Raw genomic sequence first — 18,873 nt, 5'->3', positions numbered from 1 at the left:
TCCAGTTCCCAAAAATTATCGCAAACCTCGTTTTATGGAAACTCTTAGAGCTGTTTTAACTGAAGAAGGTTTAGTATCGTTTGAATGTAAAGTTGTGGGTTTTCCTACACCTCAGTTGAAATGGTTTAAAGATGGACAAGAACTGAAACCAGGAGATGTATATCAATTGACTGGCACGAATTCGTTGGGCACATATTGTTGTATTGCCAAAAATTGTATGGGTGAAACGAGTAGCATTGCCGTGTTGACCGTAGAAGATATACAGAATCAATTAAATGACGAAGAACGGCTTACATTCGCCGCTACAACGTCGCAGCCACCTAAGTTTTTGATGGGTCTAAAATCACAAGAAACTAAAATCAACGAACCGTACCAATTTACAGTTAAGGTTGAGGCTACTCCGGATCCCTTATTGTCATGGTTCCGAGACGAGTTACCGATAGAGACTAATGATCGCTACAATCATTATCGCGGTGAAGAAGATAATTGGCATTTGGACATAAGATCCATGGAGTTTATAGATCAGGCCGAATGGAAGTGTGTAGCTGTAAATGATTTTGGTACTACTGTTACATCTTGCTTCTTAAAATTGCAAATTCCTAGACATTATAAGAAACCACGCTTCCTCGAGTGTTTAAGAGCCGTACTCACCGAAGAGGGAGCAGTTAATTTGGAGTGCAAGGTGATTGGCGTTCCTCAACCCGTGCTGAAATGGTACAAAGATGGTGTCGAATTGAAGCCGGGTGATATTCATAAAATAATATCCGGACAGGATGGAACTTGCTGTTTGGGCACATACACCTGTGAGGCCCGAAATTGCATGGGAGTTGTAGCTAGCTCAGCAGCTTTACTTGGATTTGAAGATGACTATTCGAAACAAGAAACTCAACAACAAAATGAACTGCAACGTAACTTTTCTCTATCCACAATACAGGAGGAGCACACCTCTCAGTTGTATGAAACGCCACAGGGAGATATTACCATTACTGACAAAGGAGATGTGTCGTTTTCATTTGATGGCAAAGAAGTCTCGGTATCATTGTATGAAACTCCTGATCTAACGGAAGAAGAAGCATTGAAAATTGTTGAAATGTATGCTGATCAAATTTCAGAACACGTTACCGAACACAATATAGTCGAATTGCCTCCTCTGCGTTTTGTCAAAGAAACCTCACAGTCTGGTAAATTACTCATGGAAGCAGTGGTTATAGACATTTCACCGGAATATTTCTCCCACGAAGAAGATTTACGTACTGAAGCAGGCATGGATGATATCTCTATAAATGAAATAACTATACATGGTTCATCCGTAAGAGATGAAGAGGAGTTTGATAAACAAACTCAAGATTTTGCCAGAACATCATTTGAGAAAATGGAGGAAGAATTATCTATGACAGCTCCCATAAGAAAACGCAAAAAATCCAAACCTACAGAAACCGACGAATTCTTTAGTTTTTCTAAAGCTTCCGATGGCAGTGTGGATGAAAACACTTCTGAATTACAAACATTTGCCAGCGCTCAAATGTCGAAAATAGATTCATTGGAAAATCAATCATTGAGTGAATCGATACAAGCTCCCGTCCGCAAAAAGGGCAAGAAACAAACAGATAGCGAATCTTCAAAAACCAGCGAAAACGAGGCTAAGCTTCAGGATATTTCTGGAGCAGTGGGTGATGGCTTAAAGGTTGCTTTCGACAAACCTCTGAAGGTTGTAACCAACGAAGCCGATATAGACATAAATTTAAAATCATTGCTACCCCTTGCAAAACTTTTGAATGTTTTAGACGGTCATTTAAATGCCGTCGAATCCGAAGTCATCAACCAGTCTGTTATGCTAATGACTCCAGCATCTGCTGACCAAAGTATAGCTATCATAAAGAATATCATTGATCCTATTAATCAAATTCAAAGCAAGCTAAAAGTGTACTCGGGTGAAACGCCTCTGGATGCCTTATTTGAGACCATGAACGACGATATACGTAGCCTTCATGTAGCATTACAAGTTATTGAAAAATGTGTGGAAATTGATGAAACCGGCACAACATTGATTCAAAGAACGAGTGTTTGCATTATAGACAGCATAGCTGATCATTTGATAAAAGCCCTGGAAGAAGTTAAAACGGTTTCAAAATTATTCGAAAACGAAAGCCTAAAGTCAAATTTACAACTGACAGTTGATGATATTAAACAGGGTCTAGAAATTACCAAAGGCACTATCAAGTCCCAGGCTTTATTGCAGGAGGCCCAAGAAATTGAAGCCACAAAGCATTTTACCGAAACAGTGGCCAAATTACAAGATATTCCCGAGCCCTTGCCTTTCTCGAAAATAGCAGATGCCAATTTGCCAAAATTCTCAGAGTCGGTAACAACCATCTGTGAGCCGGTCCTAAGAATTCAGGCGGCCTTAGAAAAGGTCGAGAATGAATTAACACTTGAGGAAACTGATGAAGATATTTATAAAAAGGTACATGAAAAAATAATGGTCAACTTAGTGGAACCTATTCACGCTCTACAATCTGTAGTTTCTCAAATCGAAAGTAAAGTCAGTTCGCTGACAGGCACCGATAGTATAGAACAAAAAGTAAATATGGCAATCTTAGATATTGTGTCACCACCGCTATTTGAATTGAACAAAGGTTTAGAAATTATTCAACAGCAACCTTCGCATGATATTGAGGCGGGAAGACTTACGGTTGGCACAGTTGAATCAATGGTACCACCATTGCAGGAAATTCAGAATGGTTTGGCTCAATTAAGTCAAGATATATTAACTGGTCAAATAACAGATGATCAAATTATGGATACAGATGACTTAAAGAAACTACTGCAGTCCTTGGCACAAGCTGTCTTACATCTGGAATCGAACATAGATCATATAACTACTCGTTTACCTGAGAATGTGTCCATGAGTTTATCAAAACTTAAGGAAGAAATGTCGTCCCTGATCAGTCAAGTCATCGACAAAGATATCGACAAATATCACTTAACAGTATTAGAGAATATTAAGAAACCAATAGATGAACTTAATTACTGTATACGACAAATCGAGCAAAAATCAATTTCCGGTTCTTTAACTGACTTGGTTGATCCATTGCATAGTTTAAGTGACAAAGTTAAGATGAGTCAGGATGTACTCCAACTATCGACAACGAAACAAAACTCAGATATTGCTGAAACATTGGACAAAATGCGAACTCTTATCAAGCATATAGAAATTGATATCGAAGAGAATGAATTTAAGAATATACAAAAGGAAATAGCACTGGATGAGGAGCAGGCCTTAAAGGACAATAATCTATTTCTATCTATGCGAAAAGAAATGGAAATGAAAATTGAATTTGAAGAAAGCCTTAAAGAGATCGAAAAGTTGTCTGACAACATCAAGTATTTGCAAAATATTCAATTCATAGACAGCGAACTAAAGGGCCAGTTCACTGAATTAGCTAAGCCATTCGATAAAGTTATCGATATTCTAAAAAATAAAGAAACTCTAGAAACTGATGAAACATCTTTGCAGTATTCTCTAAACGTTCTAAGAAATACTGCCAAAACCACGGAAAGCTTAAACAACTCATTGGAAAAGTTAAAAGTTATCAAGAGTAAAAATGAATTTTCGAAAATCTTTTACTCCGATTGTCGCAATGATTTAGAGGAGTTGAAAACTGCAATAGATCAAATTGAAGATTATCAAGCAACTACAACACCAATGGTCAATTCATTCAACAAAATTTTGGTTGTATTAGAAAATATATTACCGAAACTTGTTATTGAAACAGCTGTAGAAGATATGTCCACCTTAGAAGAGGTATCAGCCTTAAAATCTGCTGCCGAATCTTTGCCTCTCGATAGTGATAGGACTTCGGTACAAAAAGAAGACGGAGAAGTTGCCATTTCTGGGCCTTTGAAATCATTTGAAGAGAAAAGGGTTCAAGTTGATGAATTATTGGGAGAGTTGAAAAATAGCATTGCCTCTGTATTGGTTCACTGTAATGACTACGACATGGGATCGCTGAGAATCGAGGCAGCTGAACAGATGAAAGTTACTGTTATTAAAATGAAGGACTTCAAGCAATGTTTAGAGCAAACCATACAACCTCATGTACTGGATGTAGTTCATACTTCTTCCGAATGTACAGATCCACGTACAATGGCTGAGGCTGTATGCAGTTTAGAAAATTGTGCTTTGCAGATACAAGAGTACATAGACAACTTTGATGTAAAAGACTTGAGCGGCGATGAAATTTCCGAGCTAAAAACAATGGCTCAGCCTTTGAAGGAATTAGTTGAGGGTGTAAAAGTATTCTATACTCAGGAATTGGAACAGGTAGAAACAATGAACACATTATCGCCAGTTAGTATGTCGTCTGCAAAAGTATTGGAAAGTTTAAGGCCGCACGTTTTGGCAGTGCATGAACATCAAGCACTGGATACTTTGGAATCGTTGGCCGATACGCAAACATTTTCTCATCTTAAAGAATTTATTCAGCCTTTAAGAGAATTGGAAAATTTGGCCATTTGTACGGAGGAAAATATGTTACTATCACAAATGTCGAACCTAACCGATCAAACTAGCATAGATGTATTAAAAACATGGGCAAAACCATTACTAAGTCTTAGAGAAGCCATTGTAAATGTGAAACAAGATCAAGCATACAGCACTTTAGAAGAGTGTCCCGAATTCAAGGCCGTTAAAGAAAAATCTGACATTCTTTTTAATTTATTAAAGTACTGTGAGAATTTCGATACTCAAATATTTGAAAATATTGAAGATCTATCATCCCTAAATATTTCGAATATACAGTCATATGCCGAGTCACGGTCGGTATCGGCAGTCGATCACATTGAAACTGCAAAGACTCATGTGGAAGAAGTAAAAACATTTGGTTTAAAGGATTGTGTAGCGGGAGGCATAAAACAAATAGAAGAATGTTTGCATACCACCAAAAATATACAAGATATCGAGGTAACTAGTTTAGAAGACATTATGCAGGAACTGAAACACGATTTACAAGATATGGAAAGTAATCTGTTGAAAACTGGCGAAAAAACCGAGGATTTAATTGAAAAAGAAACCAAAGTAGCTAAAACAATGTTTAAGCTGAAAGAATGTTTGGTTCACACCTATGAATCCACAGATTTGGAAACTGGTCTCGAAGATATAGAAAAAACATTTGAAGACTTACTTCAAGCCATGCCTTCATTGGAACTTCAACTGGCTTCAGAAATGAAAGAGAAAATAGTTTTAGGATTTTCAGAGTTCATAGTGACCTGCATACAAACAAATACTCTACAAAACGGTGATACCCTAATACAACCGTTTAGAAACCTAATGGAAACTGTTGATATTATAAGTAGATTAAATAAGGTCGATGTGGAAACATCATCCAGTGTGATGATCCAATTACAAACCCAACTTATGACTGCATTTAGAGCGCTAAACGATGTAAGCGAAAAAACCGATAACGAAATACTGCCTACTCTTTTGAAAACCCAAAATACATTGGTGTCCATTTACGATTTCATTGAAAACAATGAGGGTAATTTAAGAATTATCGAATTGTTGCAAGAAATTGATTATCTTACTCCCGAGTTAAGGGAAATTAAAGAAATTCTGTCCTTAAATGAAAAACGGGCAAGTGAAGAACAAATGCAAGTTCTATTAGAGAATGTCAGTTCTGCCCAACTATTCCTAACAGAAATACACGACGGATTAATTCAAAATAATTCTTTAGTACACATTTTTATGCAAGAAAATAAGGATACCGTCGAAAGATTGAAAAATATTCTGATTGTTGTAGAAAGCAAACTTCAATCGAAAACAGACTACGGTGTAGAACAAGAAGAAGAAACTATTGGCATACTGTCAGATCTATTAAATATTCTCAAAGCGAATATGGAAAAAGTAAAAAGTAAAACTACTCAGTCTGCTTCAGAAATAGATGTTAAAGATGTTCTACAGGCAGAACAAGCTGATGACAAAAATATTGAGAATGAAACCAAACCAATGCAACAGACAATTATTGAAGCTACTCGACTTGAAGGCGAGTCTGTACAAGAAAAGGATATTGAAACACTCGTTAAAGCAGAAGTGTCTGATGTAAAAGTCGGAAAAGATGAAGAAACTAAATTGGATATGCGAGATAGAAAAGATGAAGATAAAGATGACGTTGCGCTTCCAATGCAAATCGGAGAATCTGCACAAGCTGAATCCAAATCAGAAAAACAATTAACTCCATTCATGAAGAATGTATTACAGCTTATAAACAATACTTATCAATACATTGAAACCATATCAACAGAAAATGCTAAACAAAGTACCTCTCAATTTGCCACGTCAGTGTTAGGTAACTTGAAAGAATTACAGTCAGCTATTGAAGGCGATAGTCCTAGTGATATTGAAGATCGTTTATTCTTGCCTCTATTTAAAACCAAACAACTTATAAATAATGCTGCGCGCACTGAATTCACTGACGAAGTTACACATAATATCTTACAAAATCTTAACCATGTTATTTCGAACATAATTAATAATAATGATAAATTACGCAAATCTGTTCTTTTCGACATTGTGGAAGCAATTAAGCCTAATGTTTCACAAATTGTAGAATACACTGATGGCGAATCTAAAAAACCCAAAATCCTGCAAAAATTATCTCATAGTCTTAATCAAATCATCTCGGAAATAAATAATATTTATCAACACAATCAAGGAAACATGGATTCATCATCAGCTTCTTTCTTATCTTTACAAAATGCTTTATGTCAACTGAAGGAAGTGACGGATGAAATTAGTACAATGAAACCAAATGTTTTGAATGCCACAAAACTAAATCAATTAGTCGATAAACTTAATAGGGTTAAACTAAATGATGCACTGGAAATATTACTTGAATTGGAAATTATGGATGAAATGTTTGATCAACTTTTGGAAGCAATTAAATTCGATTCGATGTTGCAAGACAAATCAATGGAGGAAATAGTTGCAAATGCTTTAGAAAAGATTGGTGATAACAATGATTTACAAGATATTAAACAGGATTTGAAAGAGGCATTAGAGTCTCCAAATAACGAACAAAAACGAAAATGCATATTCAAGCTCAGGGAACACATTGTACATACATACGATGGTAGTTTAACCGAAGAACTTGAAAATGTGATTGATTCTATTTTGGGAAATAATTCCGATTTAATAGAATCAATTAATGTAGAATATTTAAATAATGTTAATAAAAATATTGCATCGGTAAGTGCACAAATCGACTCATTGACATATAAATCTTGGCAGACGAAATTCACTGGATTGACCACAAAACTTTCAAATATACAGAACGTAGCCGATCGCCTTAAAATTGTTAAAGATATTGAAAAATCTTCAGTTCACATGATTGAACTGCAAAAAAATCTAATGGATATTTTCGTTTTATTTGATGACATGCTTGAAACTACAACTCCACATCTAAACATAGATGTTGAGAAAGTGAAAACATTATGCTTAAAACAATATGATTTCATAGAAAACTCGGTGGCTAATATCAAAACGCTTAACACGTACGAAAATATGCTTGATCTGTGTAGATCAATAAAAATAGTAGTGGACAAAGTCTGTGAGATAACTACATCACAAGTGGAAGAACTCTCATTTGAAGAAAAATCCGAAGAAAAGGAAGAAATCAGACCGGAGAATGTAGAAGAAAATAAACAGAAAGCTGAAGCCAAGAAGACTAAAGTAAAAGAAATAAAGGCAGTCCAAGAGGAGGCAGAAATATATGAGGTTAAGGCTGAGATGTTAGAAGAACAGAAATTAGGAACTGAAACCCAGATGGCTGAAGAAAAAGATGTCAAGTCAGCCCAAGAGAAGGCTGAATTATCTGAAGTTAAGGCCGAGACTTTAGAAGAAAAGAAACAGAAAACCGGAGATAAGAAAGCTGAAGAAAAGGATATAAAGGCATCCGAGGAAAAGGCTGAAATATCTAAAGTTGATGAAGAAATCTTAGAAGAAATGAAACTGGAAGCTGAAGCCCAAAAGGCCGAGGAAAAAGTTGTAAACACTGCCCAAGAGAAGGCTGCATTATCTGAAGTTAAGGCTGAAAAGCTAGAAGAAAAGGAAATGGAAACTGAAGCCAAGAAGGCTGAAGAAAAAGATATAACGGCAGCCCAAGAGAAAGCAGAAATATCAGAGGTTAAGGCCGAGAAGTTAGAAGAAAAGAAAATGGAAACTGAAGCCAAACAGGCTGACAAAAAAGATATGAAAGCTCCCCAAGAAAAGGCTGAACTATCTGAAGTTAAGGCAGAGAAGTTAGAAGAAAAGAAAATGGAAACTGAGACCAAGACGGCTAAAGAAAAAGATATTAAAGCTCCCCAAGAAAAGGCTGAACTATCTGAGGTTAAGGCAGAGAAGTTAGAAGAAAAGAAAATGGAAACTGAAGCCAAGAAAGCTGAAGAAAAGGATATAAAAGCTTCACAAGAAAAGGTTGAACTATCTGAGGTTAAGGCTGAGATGTTAGAAGAAAAGAAAATGGAAACTGAAGCCAAGAAGGCAGAAAAAAAGGATATGAAAGCTCCCCAAGAAAAGGCTGAAATATCTGAGGTTAAGGCCGAGAAGTTAGAAGAAAAGAAAATGGAAACTGAAGCCAAGAAGGCTGAACAAAAAGATATGAAAGCTCCCCAAGAAAAGGCTAAAATATCAGAAGTTAAGGCAGAGAAGTTAGAAGAAAAGAAAATGGAAACTGAAGCCAAGAAGGCAGAAGCAAAAGATATAAAAGCCCCCCAAGAAAAGGCTGAACGATCTGAGGTTAAGGCAGAGAAATTAGAAGAAAAGAAAATGGAAATTGATGCCAAGAAAGCTGAAGAAAAAGACACGAAAGCTTCCCAAGAAAAGGCTGAACTATCTGAGGTTAAGGCCGAGAAGTTAGAAGAAAAGAAAATGGAAACTGAAGCAAAGAAGGCTGAAGAGAAAGATATTAAAGCTCCGCAAGAAAAGGCTGAACTATCTGAGGTTAAGGCCGAGAAGTTAGAAGAAAAGAGAATGGAAACTGAAGCAAAGAAAGCTGAAGAAAAAGATATGAAAGCTCCCCAAGAAAAGGCTGAACTATCTGAAGTTAAGGCAGAGAAGTTAGAAGAAAAGAAAATGGAAACTGAGACCAAGACGGCTAAAGAAAAAGATATTAAAGCTCCCCAAGAAAAGGCTGAACTATCTGAGGTTAAGGCAGAGAAGTTAGAAGAAAAGAAAATGGAAACTGAAGCCAAGAAAGCTGAAGAAAAGGATATAAAAGCTTCACAAGAAAAGGTTGAACTATCTGAGGTTAAGGCTGAGATGTTAGAAGAAAAGAAAATGGAAACTGAAGCCAAGAAGGCAGAAAAAAAGGATATGAAAGCTCCCCAAGAAAAGGCTGAAATATCTGAGGTTAAGGCCGAGAAGTTAGAAGAAAAGAAAATGGAAACTGAAGCCAAGAAGGCTGAACAAAAAGATATGAAAGCTCCCCAAGAAAAGGCTAAAATATCAGAAGTTAAGGCAGAGAAGTTAGAAGAAAAGAAAATGGAAACTGAAGCCAAGAAGGCAGAAGCAAAAGATATAAAAGCCCCCCAAGAAAAGGCTGAACGATCTGAGGTTAAGGCAGAGAAATTAGAAGAAAAGAAAATGGAAATTGATGCCAAGAAAGCTGAAGAAAAAGACACGAAAGCTTCCCAAGAAAAGGCTGAACTATCTGAGGTTAAGGCCGAGAAGTTAGAAGAAAAGAAAATGGAAACTGAAGCAAAGAAGGCTGAAGAGAAAGATATTAAAGCTCCGCAAGAAAAGGCTGAACTATCTGAGGTTAAGGCCGAGAAGTTAGAAGAAAAGAGAATGGAAACTGAAGCAAAGAAGGCTGAAGAGAAAGATATAAAAGCTCCCCAAGAAAAAGCTGAACTATCTGAGGTTAAGGCCGAGAAGTTAGAAGAAAAGAAAATGGAAACTGAAGCAAAGAAAGCTGAAGAAAAAGATATAAAAGCTCCTCAGGAAATGGTTGAACTATCTGAGGTTAAGGCCGAGAAGTTAGAAGAAAAGAAAATGGAAGCTGAAGCCAAGAAGGGTGAAGAGAAAGATATAAAAGCTCCCCAAGAAAAGGCTGAAATATCTGAAGTTAAGGCCGAGAAGTTAGAAGAAAAGAAAATGGAAACTGAAGCAAAGAAGGCTGAAGAGAAAGATATAAAAGCTCCCCAAGAAAAGGCTGAACTATCTGAGGTTAAGGCCGAGAAGTTAGAAGAAAAGAAAATGGAAGCTGAAGCCAAGAAGGGTGAAGAGAAAGATATAAAAGCTCCCCAAGAAAAGGCTGAACTATCTGAGGTTAAGGCCGAGAAGTTAGAAGAAAAGAAAACGGAAACTGAAGCAAAGAAGGCTGAAGAGAAAGATATAAAAGCTCCCCAAGAAAAGGCTGAACTATCTGAGGTTAAGGCCGAGAAGTTAGAAGAAAAGAAAATGGAAACTGAAGCAAAGATAGCTGAAGAAAAAGATATAAAAGCTCCCCAAGAAAAAGCTGAACTATCTGATGTTAAGGCCGAGAAGTTAGAAGAAAAGAAAATGGAAACTGAAGCAAAGAAGGCTGAAGAGAAAGATATAAAAGCTCCCCAAGAAAAGGCTGAACTATCTGAGGTTAAGGCCGAGAAGTTAGAAGAAAAGAAAATGGAAGCTGAAGCCAAAAAGGGTGAAGAGAAAGATATAAAAGCTCCCCAAGAAAAGGCTGAACTATCTGAGGTTAAGGCCGAGAAGTTAGAAGAAAAGAAAATGGAAACTGAAGCAAAGAAGGCTGAAGAGAAAGATATAAAAGCTCCCCAAGAAAAGGCTGAACTATCTGAGGTTAAGGCCGAGAAGTTAGAAGAAAAGAAAATGGAAACTGAAGCAAAGAAGGCTGAAGAAAAAGATATAAAAGCTCCCCAAGAAAAAGCTGAACTATCTGAGGTTAAGGCCGAGAAGTTAGAAGAAAAGAAAATGGAAACTGAAGCAAAGAAGGCTGAAGAGAAAGATATAAAAGCTCCCCAAGAAAAGGCTGAACTATCTGAGGTTAAGGCCGAGAAGTTAGAAGAAAAGAAAATGGAAGCTGAAGCCAAGAAGGGTGAAGAGAAAGATATTAAAGCTCCCCAAGAAAAGGATGAACTATCTGAGGTTAAGGCCGAGAAGTTAGAAGAAAAGAAAATGGAAACTGAAGCAAAGAAGGCTGAAGAGAAAGATATAAAAGCTCCCCAAGAAAAGGCTGAACTATCTGAGGTTAAGGCTGAGAAGTTAGAAGAAAAGAAAATGGAAACTGAAGCAAAGAAGGCTGAAGAAAAAGATATAAAAGCTCCCCAAGAAAAGGCTGAACTATCTGAGGTTAAGGCCGAGAAGTTAGAAGAAAAGAAAATGGAAGCTGAAGCCAAGAAGGGTGAAGAGAAAGATATAAAAGCTCCCCAAGAAAAGGCTGAACTATCTGAGGTTAAGGCCGAGAAGTTAGAAGAAATGAAAATGGAAACTGAAGCCAAGAAGGCTGAAGAAAAAGGTATGAAAGTTCCCCAAGAAAAGGCTGAACTATCTGAGGTTAAGGCCGAGAAGTTAGAAGAAAAGAAAATGGAAACTGAAGCAAAGAAAGCTGAAGAAAAAGATATAAAAGCTCCCCAAGAAATGGCTGAACTATCTGAGGTTAAGGCAGAGAAGTTAGAAAAAAAGCAAATGGAAACTGAAGCCAAGAAGGCTGAAGAAAAAGATATGAGAGCTCCCCAAGAAAAGGCTGAACTATCTGAGGTTAAGGCCGAGAAGTTAGAAGAAAAGAAAATGGAAACTGAAACAAAGAAGGCTGAAGAGAAAGATATAAAAGCTCCCCAAGAAAAGGCTGAACTATCTGAGGTTAAGGCAGAGAAGTTAGAAGAAATGAAAATGGAAACTGAAGCCAAGAAGGCTGAAGAAAAAGATATGAAAGCTCCCCAAGAAAAAGCTGAACTATCTGAGGTTAAGGCAGAGAAGTTAGAAGAAAAGAAAATGGAAGCTGAAGCCAAGAAGGGTGAAGAAAGAGATATGAAAGCTCCCCAAGAAAAGGCTGAACTGTCAGAGGTTAAGGCCGAGAAGTTAGAAGAAAAGAGAATGGAAGCTGAAGCCAAGAAAGCTGATGAAAAAGATATAAAAGCTCCCCAAGAAAAGGCTGAACTATCTGAGGTTAAGGCCGAGAAGTTAGAAGAAATGAAAATGGAAACTGAAGCCAAAATGGCCGAAGAAAAAGATATGAACGCTCCCCAAGAAAAGGCTGAATTATCTGAGGTTAAGGCCGAGAAGTTAGAAGAAAAGAAAATGGTAACTGAAGCAAAGAAGGCTGAAGATAAAGTTATAAAAGCTCCCCAAGAAAAGGCTGAACTATCCGAGGTTAAGGCCGAGAAGTTAGAAGAAAAGAAAGTGGAAACTGAAGCAAAGAAGGTTGAAGAGAAAGATATAAAAGCTCTCCAAGAAAAGGCTGAACTATCTGAGGTTAAGGCCGAGAAGTTAGAAGAAAAGAAAATGGAAACTGAAGCAAAGAAGGCTGAAGAGAAAGATATAAAAGCTCCCCAAGAAAAGGCTGAACTATCTGAGGTTAAGGAGGAGGAGTTAGAGGAAAAGGAAATGAAAACTGAAGCCAAGAAGGCTGAAGAAAAAGATATAAAAGCTCCCCAAGAAAAGGCTGAACTATCTGAGGTTAAGGCCGAGAAGTTAGAAGAAAAGAAAATGAAAACTGAGGACAAGAAAGCTGAAGAAAAAGATATAAAAGCTTCCCAAGAAAAGGCTGAATTATCTGAGGTTAAGGCCGAGAAGTTAGAAGAAAAGAAAATGGTAACTGAAGCCAAGAAGTGTGAAGAAAGAGATATGAAAGCTCCCCAAGAAAAGGCTGAACTGTCTGAGGTTAAGGCCGAGAAGTTAGAAGAAAAGCAAATGGAAACTGAGGCAAAGAAGGCTGAAGAAAAAGATATAAAAGCTCCCCAAGAAAAGGCTGAACTATCTGAGGTTAAGGCCGAGAAGTTAGAAGAAAAGAAAATGGTAACTGAAGCAAAGAAGGCTGAAGATAAAGTTATAAAAGCTCCCCAAGAAAAGGCTGAACTATCCGAGGTTAAGGCCGAGAAGTTAGAAGAAAAGAAAGTGGAAACTGAAGCAAAGAAGGTTGAAGAGAAAGATATAAAAGCTCTCCAAGAAAAGGCTGAACTATCTGAGGTTAAGGCAGAGAAGTTTGAAGAAAAGAAAATGGAAACTGAATCAAAGAAGGCTGAAGAAAAAGATATAAAAGCTCCCCAAGAAAAGGCTGAACTATCTGAGGTTAAGGCCGAGAAGTTAGAAGAAAAGAAAATGGAAACTGAAGCAAAGAAGGCCGATGAAAAAGATATGAAAGCTCCCCAAGAAAAGGCTGAAATATCTGAGGTTAAGGCCGAGAAGCTAGAAGAAAAGAAAATGGAATCTGAAGCAAAGAAGGCTGATGAAAAAGATATGAAAGCTCCCCAAGAAAAGGCTGAAATATCTGAGGTTAAGGCCGAGAAGTTAGAAGAAAAGAAAATGGAAACTGAGGCCAAGAAAGCTGAAGAAAAAGATGTAAAATCTCCTCAAGAGAAAGCTGAAATATCTGAAGTTAAGACTAAGAAATTAGAAGAAAAGAAAGTGAAAACTGAAGCCAAGAATGCTGAAGAAAAAGATGTAAAGGCAGCCCAAGAGAAATCTGAATTAGAAGAAAATAAATTAGAAAAAGAAGCTAAAAAAGCAGAAGAAAAAGATATAAAGGCCGACCAAAAGAAGGCGGAAACATCTGAGCTTAAGGCAGAAAAATTAGAAGAAAAGAAAATAGAAACTGAACCCACGAAAGCTAAAGATAATGATATAAAGGCTCGTCAAGAGAAGGCTGAAGTATCTGAAGTTAAGGCTGAGAAGTTAGAAGAGAAGAAAATGCAAACTGGAGCTAAAAAAGCAGAAGAAATTGATATAAAGGCAGCCCAAGAGAAAGCTGAAATATCTGAGGTTAAGGCTGAAAAATTAGAAAAAAATAAAGTAGATGCTACAGCCAAAAAAGCTAAGGAAAAACGTGTAAAAGCTCCCCAAGATAAGCCTGAAATATCCGAGGTTAAGGCTGAGAAGTTAGACGAAAAGAAAATGGAAACTAAAGCCAAGAACGCTGAAGAAAAAGATATAAATGTAGTTCAGGAAATAGCTGAGATATCTGAGGTTAATTTTGAAAAGTTAGAAGAAAAGAAACTAGATGCTGAAGCCAAAAAAGCTGAGGAAAAATATGTAAAAGCTCCGCAAGAGAAGGTTGACATTTCTGAGGTTAAGACTGAAAAGTTAGAAGAAATAAAAATGGAAGTTGAAGCCAAGAAAGCCGAAAAAAAGGTAGCCCAAGAGAAGGCTGAAATATCTGAAGCTGAAGAAAAAAATGTAAAGGTTGCCAAAAAGAAGGCTAAAGCCTTGAAAGCGGAAAGTATAGACGAAAAGGCTGCAGAAAGAGATAGTAAACTTGTCAAAGATAGCATTGAAACTTCGGACGTTAAGGTGAAGGAGTTAGAAAACATTGAATTAGATGCTAAATCGAATAATGGTAAGAAGACTGAAGATAAGCCTGATGCAGAACTTCGAATTTCAGAAATTTCTGATTCACAAGGACTGAAACCAAAAAAATCAAATGAATATATGGACCTTAAAGAAAAACGAAATGCCAAGCGAATGCCTAGTGTAGATATAAAACTTACCAATCGCAATTCATCAGTAGGAAGTGATATTAAATTGACATGCGTCATATCAGGCAATGATTTAGAAGTACGCTGGTTTAAGGAAAGCAATGCTATTGAAAACACCTCCAAATACAAAATCACACAAAAGGATGGTTTATCTTGTTTAGAAATAAAATCAGCCGATTTGCATGATGCAGCTGTATACAGATGTGTTGCCGCTAATAGAAACGGTGAAGTAGAGACTAGTTGCCTCGTGACACTGTATGATGTACCCACGAATAAATTTGGCACACCACCAATATTCACCCGTAATATCAGAGGTATGTTAATCGATTAATTGTTTATTTAAGTTTGTTTCTTAAATTGATATTCAATTGATGCCCTACATAAAATGCAAATGAACATTTACAATAAACTAAGTGAATGTATATGAATGCATTTTATACTCGTTGTTACCGTAGGGTATCTGAAATACATATATTACTGATTTTAGATTGATTAGTGTGTTTATTTGAATGGTATTAATAGCTTAATTTAATTATTTTAAGATAAATAGGAAATTACTAACCAACTATTTCTGCCAGAAAAACCTTTTGATTTTCTTATTTCTTTTATTATTATTTTATTAACACAATTTTAAATGCAAAATACTAATATGTTGCCATACATACATAAGTAAAATATTTAAATTATTCTTAGTTCATGTGGATTCAATACAGGTAGGCAAATTTTTAATTATAATATTTGTTAATTTTATTATTTATTTTTTAAATTTTCTAAGGTCAAGTTCATTTTTGAAATGTTTTCGCAATTGATGTGATCTTTTTGTTGAGAAAACAATTCGTATTTGATTGCGTTTCATTTCGAAATTGTAATACAAAAATTGTAAATACAAATTAAATTTACCTTCACGTAAAATAAAAAAAGTTTGATAAATCGTTGCCGAGTCCATGACAATAAATTAATTATAGATTCTTGGCAGCCAATACAATTAGAACACAAACTAATCAACCGTTTCGCAGATCATTTGAAATTTAATTTTCGAAACGTACGGTTGTTTCAGTTCGTTCGGAACAGTCGAATCATATACGTCGCTACGAACGGACCGATCGCCGATCACGTCCTTAATAAATAATTCATATTTATTTCAAATTAACGAATTGTGTTTAATAACAACCGAAACGAAAACGGAATATTAAGAAAAAAAAACAAATCGAATAATTTTCCGACATATTTATTAATTATTACTTGTGTGACCTCGAAATCCTTTATTTAAAGAGTGTCTAATTACAACGATGGGTGAAACTGAAGGTGAAACCGCGGCAGCTGATGCTCGTGGCTCTGAGGAACCAGAGGCCTCATCTGCCCAAGAAAATTTGCAGGTTCCTGTACAAAAGAAACGCAAATTAAAATCACCTACACCGGGAAGTTTGCGAGGACGAAGTGCTACTCCGATTCGTGGTCGTTCTCAAACTCCATTTACCTTGTATATGACAAGACGTAGTGCCACTCCTTCCACATGGCGTAGTATAACACCTTTTTTGAAAAGGGAAGAAAAGGAAAAAACTCCCTTTGAATTGGGCAGGGATATAAGAACTCTTCTAACATGTAATACTGCAGTGTTTGATCGCGCTTTAGTTATGGATATATCAGAACCTTTAGAAGCCCAAAAACCTATACGTTACATAACCTCTGATCTCTCTGTTATTGATCGTGCTGCTGTAATGGATGTCTCCAATGTTGAGGTTATCTATGTAGTAGAAGAATATGAGGAGTATGAGGAGGAAGAGGAGGAGGAAATCATAGAGGAAGTTGTAAAGCCCAAGAAGAAATCCAAGGGTGGTAAAAAAGGACGTACTCCACGCAGATCAGCGGAAAAGGATGGAAGTCCTGCTGGTTCGGAAGGCCAAGAAGGGGGCGAAGGAAATGAAAACCGAGAAGATCGTGAAGAAAGTGTTGATTATGAAGATTCTGACGAACCCAGAAAGGGTAAAAAGAAAGGATCTTCTAAAAAGAAGGAAAGAAAAGAAAAGTCTCCTAGTCCAAAATTGTCCCTAAAACTTGAAATGGGTGGCGGCCAGAAGGCCAGTAAGAAGATGTTTGATGAAAAACAACAACAATCAGCTGCACCAGGCCCAAAACCACCACCAAAGAAGAGCAAATTGGCTTTGCAAATGGAAGAGCAGGCCAAGGCTGCTGCCAAGGCCGCCGAAGAGGAAGCAGCTAAAGCAGCTGCTAAAAAACCGATAGAAACCTTTGAAGAACGTCAAAAACGATTAAAGGCTGAGCAAGAAGAACGAGAACGAGAGGAAGCCGAGAGACGTGCTCAAGAGGAAGCTGAGGCTTTAGAAGCCGCGTTAGCTGCCGAAGAGGGAGGTGATGATGACTATGAAGGTGAAGGTGAGGGTGATGAGGTAACAGAATACGATGATGCCAGCTCTGTTTATGATGAATCGCGATTTGACGAGGAGTCCAGAGTTGACGATGATGAATACATGGACGAACTTGGAGACTTACCAGGAGGAAGTAGACGTAGTAGTAGTGAGTCCGAAGGATTTACACGACCTGACCCAGAAGATGAAGAGCGCTGGAAGCAGATTGCCGAAGAGGAAGGCGAAGAATTCATGCAGCAAATGCGGAAATATAGCTTGGCTGTACGAAAAAGTGAAAAACAACGAGATGCCGAATGGCAACGTTTGCGAGATCAGAGGCGTTTGCCACATTTTATTGTTTTCTTATCTGATCGCACCGTCGAAGCCGGTAATAGTGTGCGATTGGCCTGTGCTGTTGGCGGTCCTGAACTTTCGGTAAAATGGTTTAAGGATGGTCGACAACTTGAAAGAGATAATACTCATCGTATTATCAACAATAATAATATGTTAGCATTAGAAGTAATAAATACGACTATTTTGGACTCCGGCGAATATTCGTGTGTTATTGCAAACATGAATGATGAAGTTACTTCTTCATGTTATGTTACAATTTATGAAGTTTTTAAAGATCAACCAGCACCACCATCATTTAGATTAGTCAGAGGTATGTACATAAATAAGTTGTTAAAGTTCTGAAGAAATTACCTACTACATAAATACTATTAATTGGGCCCTAATAATTTTCAGAATACTATCACTTACGTGACGATGAATTGACTGTTGAGGTTCACGTTCATGGTGTTCCCAGACCGATAATATCATGGTGGAGAGGTGCATTTGAAATAAAGCCAAATGTTAAATTTACCAAGCTAGAGGAAGCGCATGGTGTGTATAAGCTCTTGATCTATAAACCCAACAGTAGAGATAGTGGAACATATACGTGTAAGGCCATCAACTCCAGTGGAGAAGCGTTTGTCAATCACGTAGTTGAGGTAGCAAAGAATCTTCACTATCACGTTCATGGAATATTCCATGCTAGAGATCGTATGCAAATGGATAAAGAACAAACAGCGAAGAAAGCTATGGAAGAAGCTTTAAAATCTAAAGGAGAATCAGATAAAAAAAGAGCTCAAGTAGAAGTAAGATCTAGAGGTCCAAGAGCTTCCCCAGAAACCTTAGTTTCAGATAGACAAAAATTGAAATTTGCCACACAATTACGTGATCGCATGGCTTTGGAAGGTACAACAGTAAAACTGGTAGTTACCATTATTGGTCCTGATCCAGCATGTAGATGGATGAAGGATGATAACCGGGTCACATATGGTGAAAAAATAAAGAACCATACAGAGGGTGATAAGGCAATAATTGAATTAATAAATGTTACTGCGGAACATTCTGGTGTCTATAAATGTATAGCTAAAAATGAATTCAGTGAAATAGAAACATCTTGCTATTTCAAGGTATATTCTGCGCAAACCGAAGGCGATGAGCATGAACCCATTTTCGCACTACCGCTAAGAGGTATTTTTATTTCTGTCATTGTATGTGAATCGATCAACTATTTAATACATACTCATACCTGAACAAAATTGGCGATATTTTAACATTCGATCAATAGATCTATCTATCGATCGATCGATCCATCAATCTTGTCATTTAATGAAAACAAAACAACAAGATCGTTTGATCTTTTCGAAAGTGTTTGTGATTGTGATTGTAATTGTAATTGCTATTGCAATAGCATTTATATGTGTGTATATGTTACAGTGATGTTCGGTGTTATTGTTGGAAATTCATTTGTGTGTTGCCAAAAATAGTGTCACAT

At 36.9% G+C, this 18,873-nt stretch overlaps 1 protein-coding gene across 8 annotated transcripts in view; it reads left to right on the top strand.

The window, feature by feature from the left end:
* Strn-Mlck (Stretchin-Mlck) overlaps positions 1-18,873 on the top strand; it is an 86,072-nt gene that overhangs the window by 29,035 nt on the left and 38,164 nt on the right. For 6 of the 8 annotated variants that reach the window (XM_065514251.1, XM_065514250.1, XM_065514247.1 and 3 more), the window contains one exon: positions 6-14,996. In XM_065514251.1, the coding sequence (XP_065370323.1) occupies positions 6-14,996 (14,991 nt within the window). Of the gene's footprint in view, positions 1-5; positions 14,997-15,737; positions 17,713-17,795; positions 18,570-18,873 lie in introns of those variants that run through there. The other 2 variants (XM_065514254.1, XM_065514252.1) reach the window with 2 other exon arrangements.

The sequence above is a fragment of the Calliphora vicina genome, chromosome 5 (genome assembly GCF_958450345.1).
Source record: "Calliphora vicina chromosome 5, idCalVici1.1, whole genome shotgun sequence".
Lineage (NCBI taxonomy): Eukaryota > Metazoa > Arthropoda > Insecta > Diptera > Calliphoridae > Calliphora > Calliphora vicina.
This window is presented reverse-complemented; position numbering and strand designations above follow the sequence as displayed.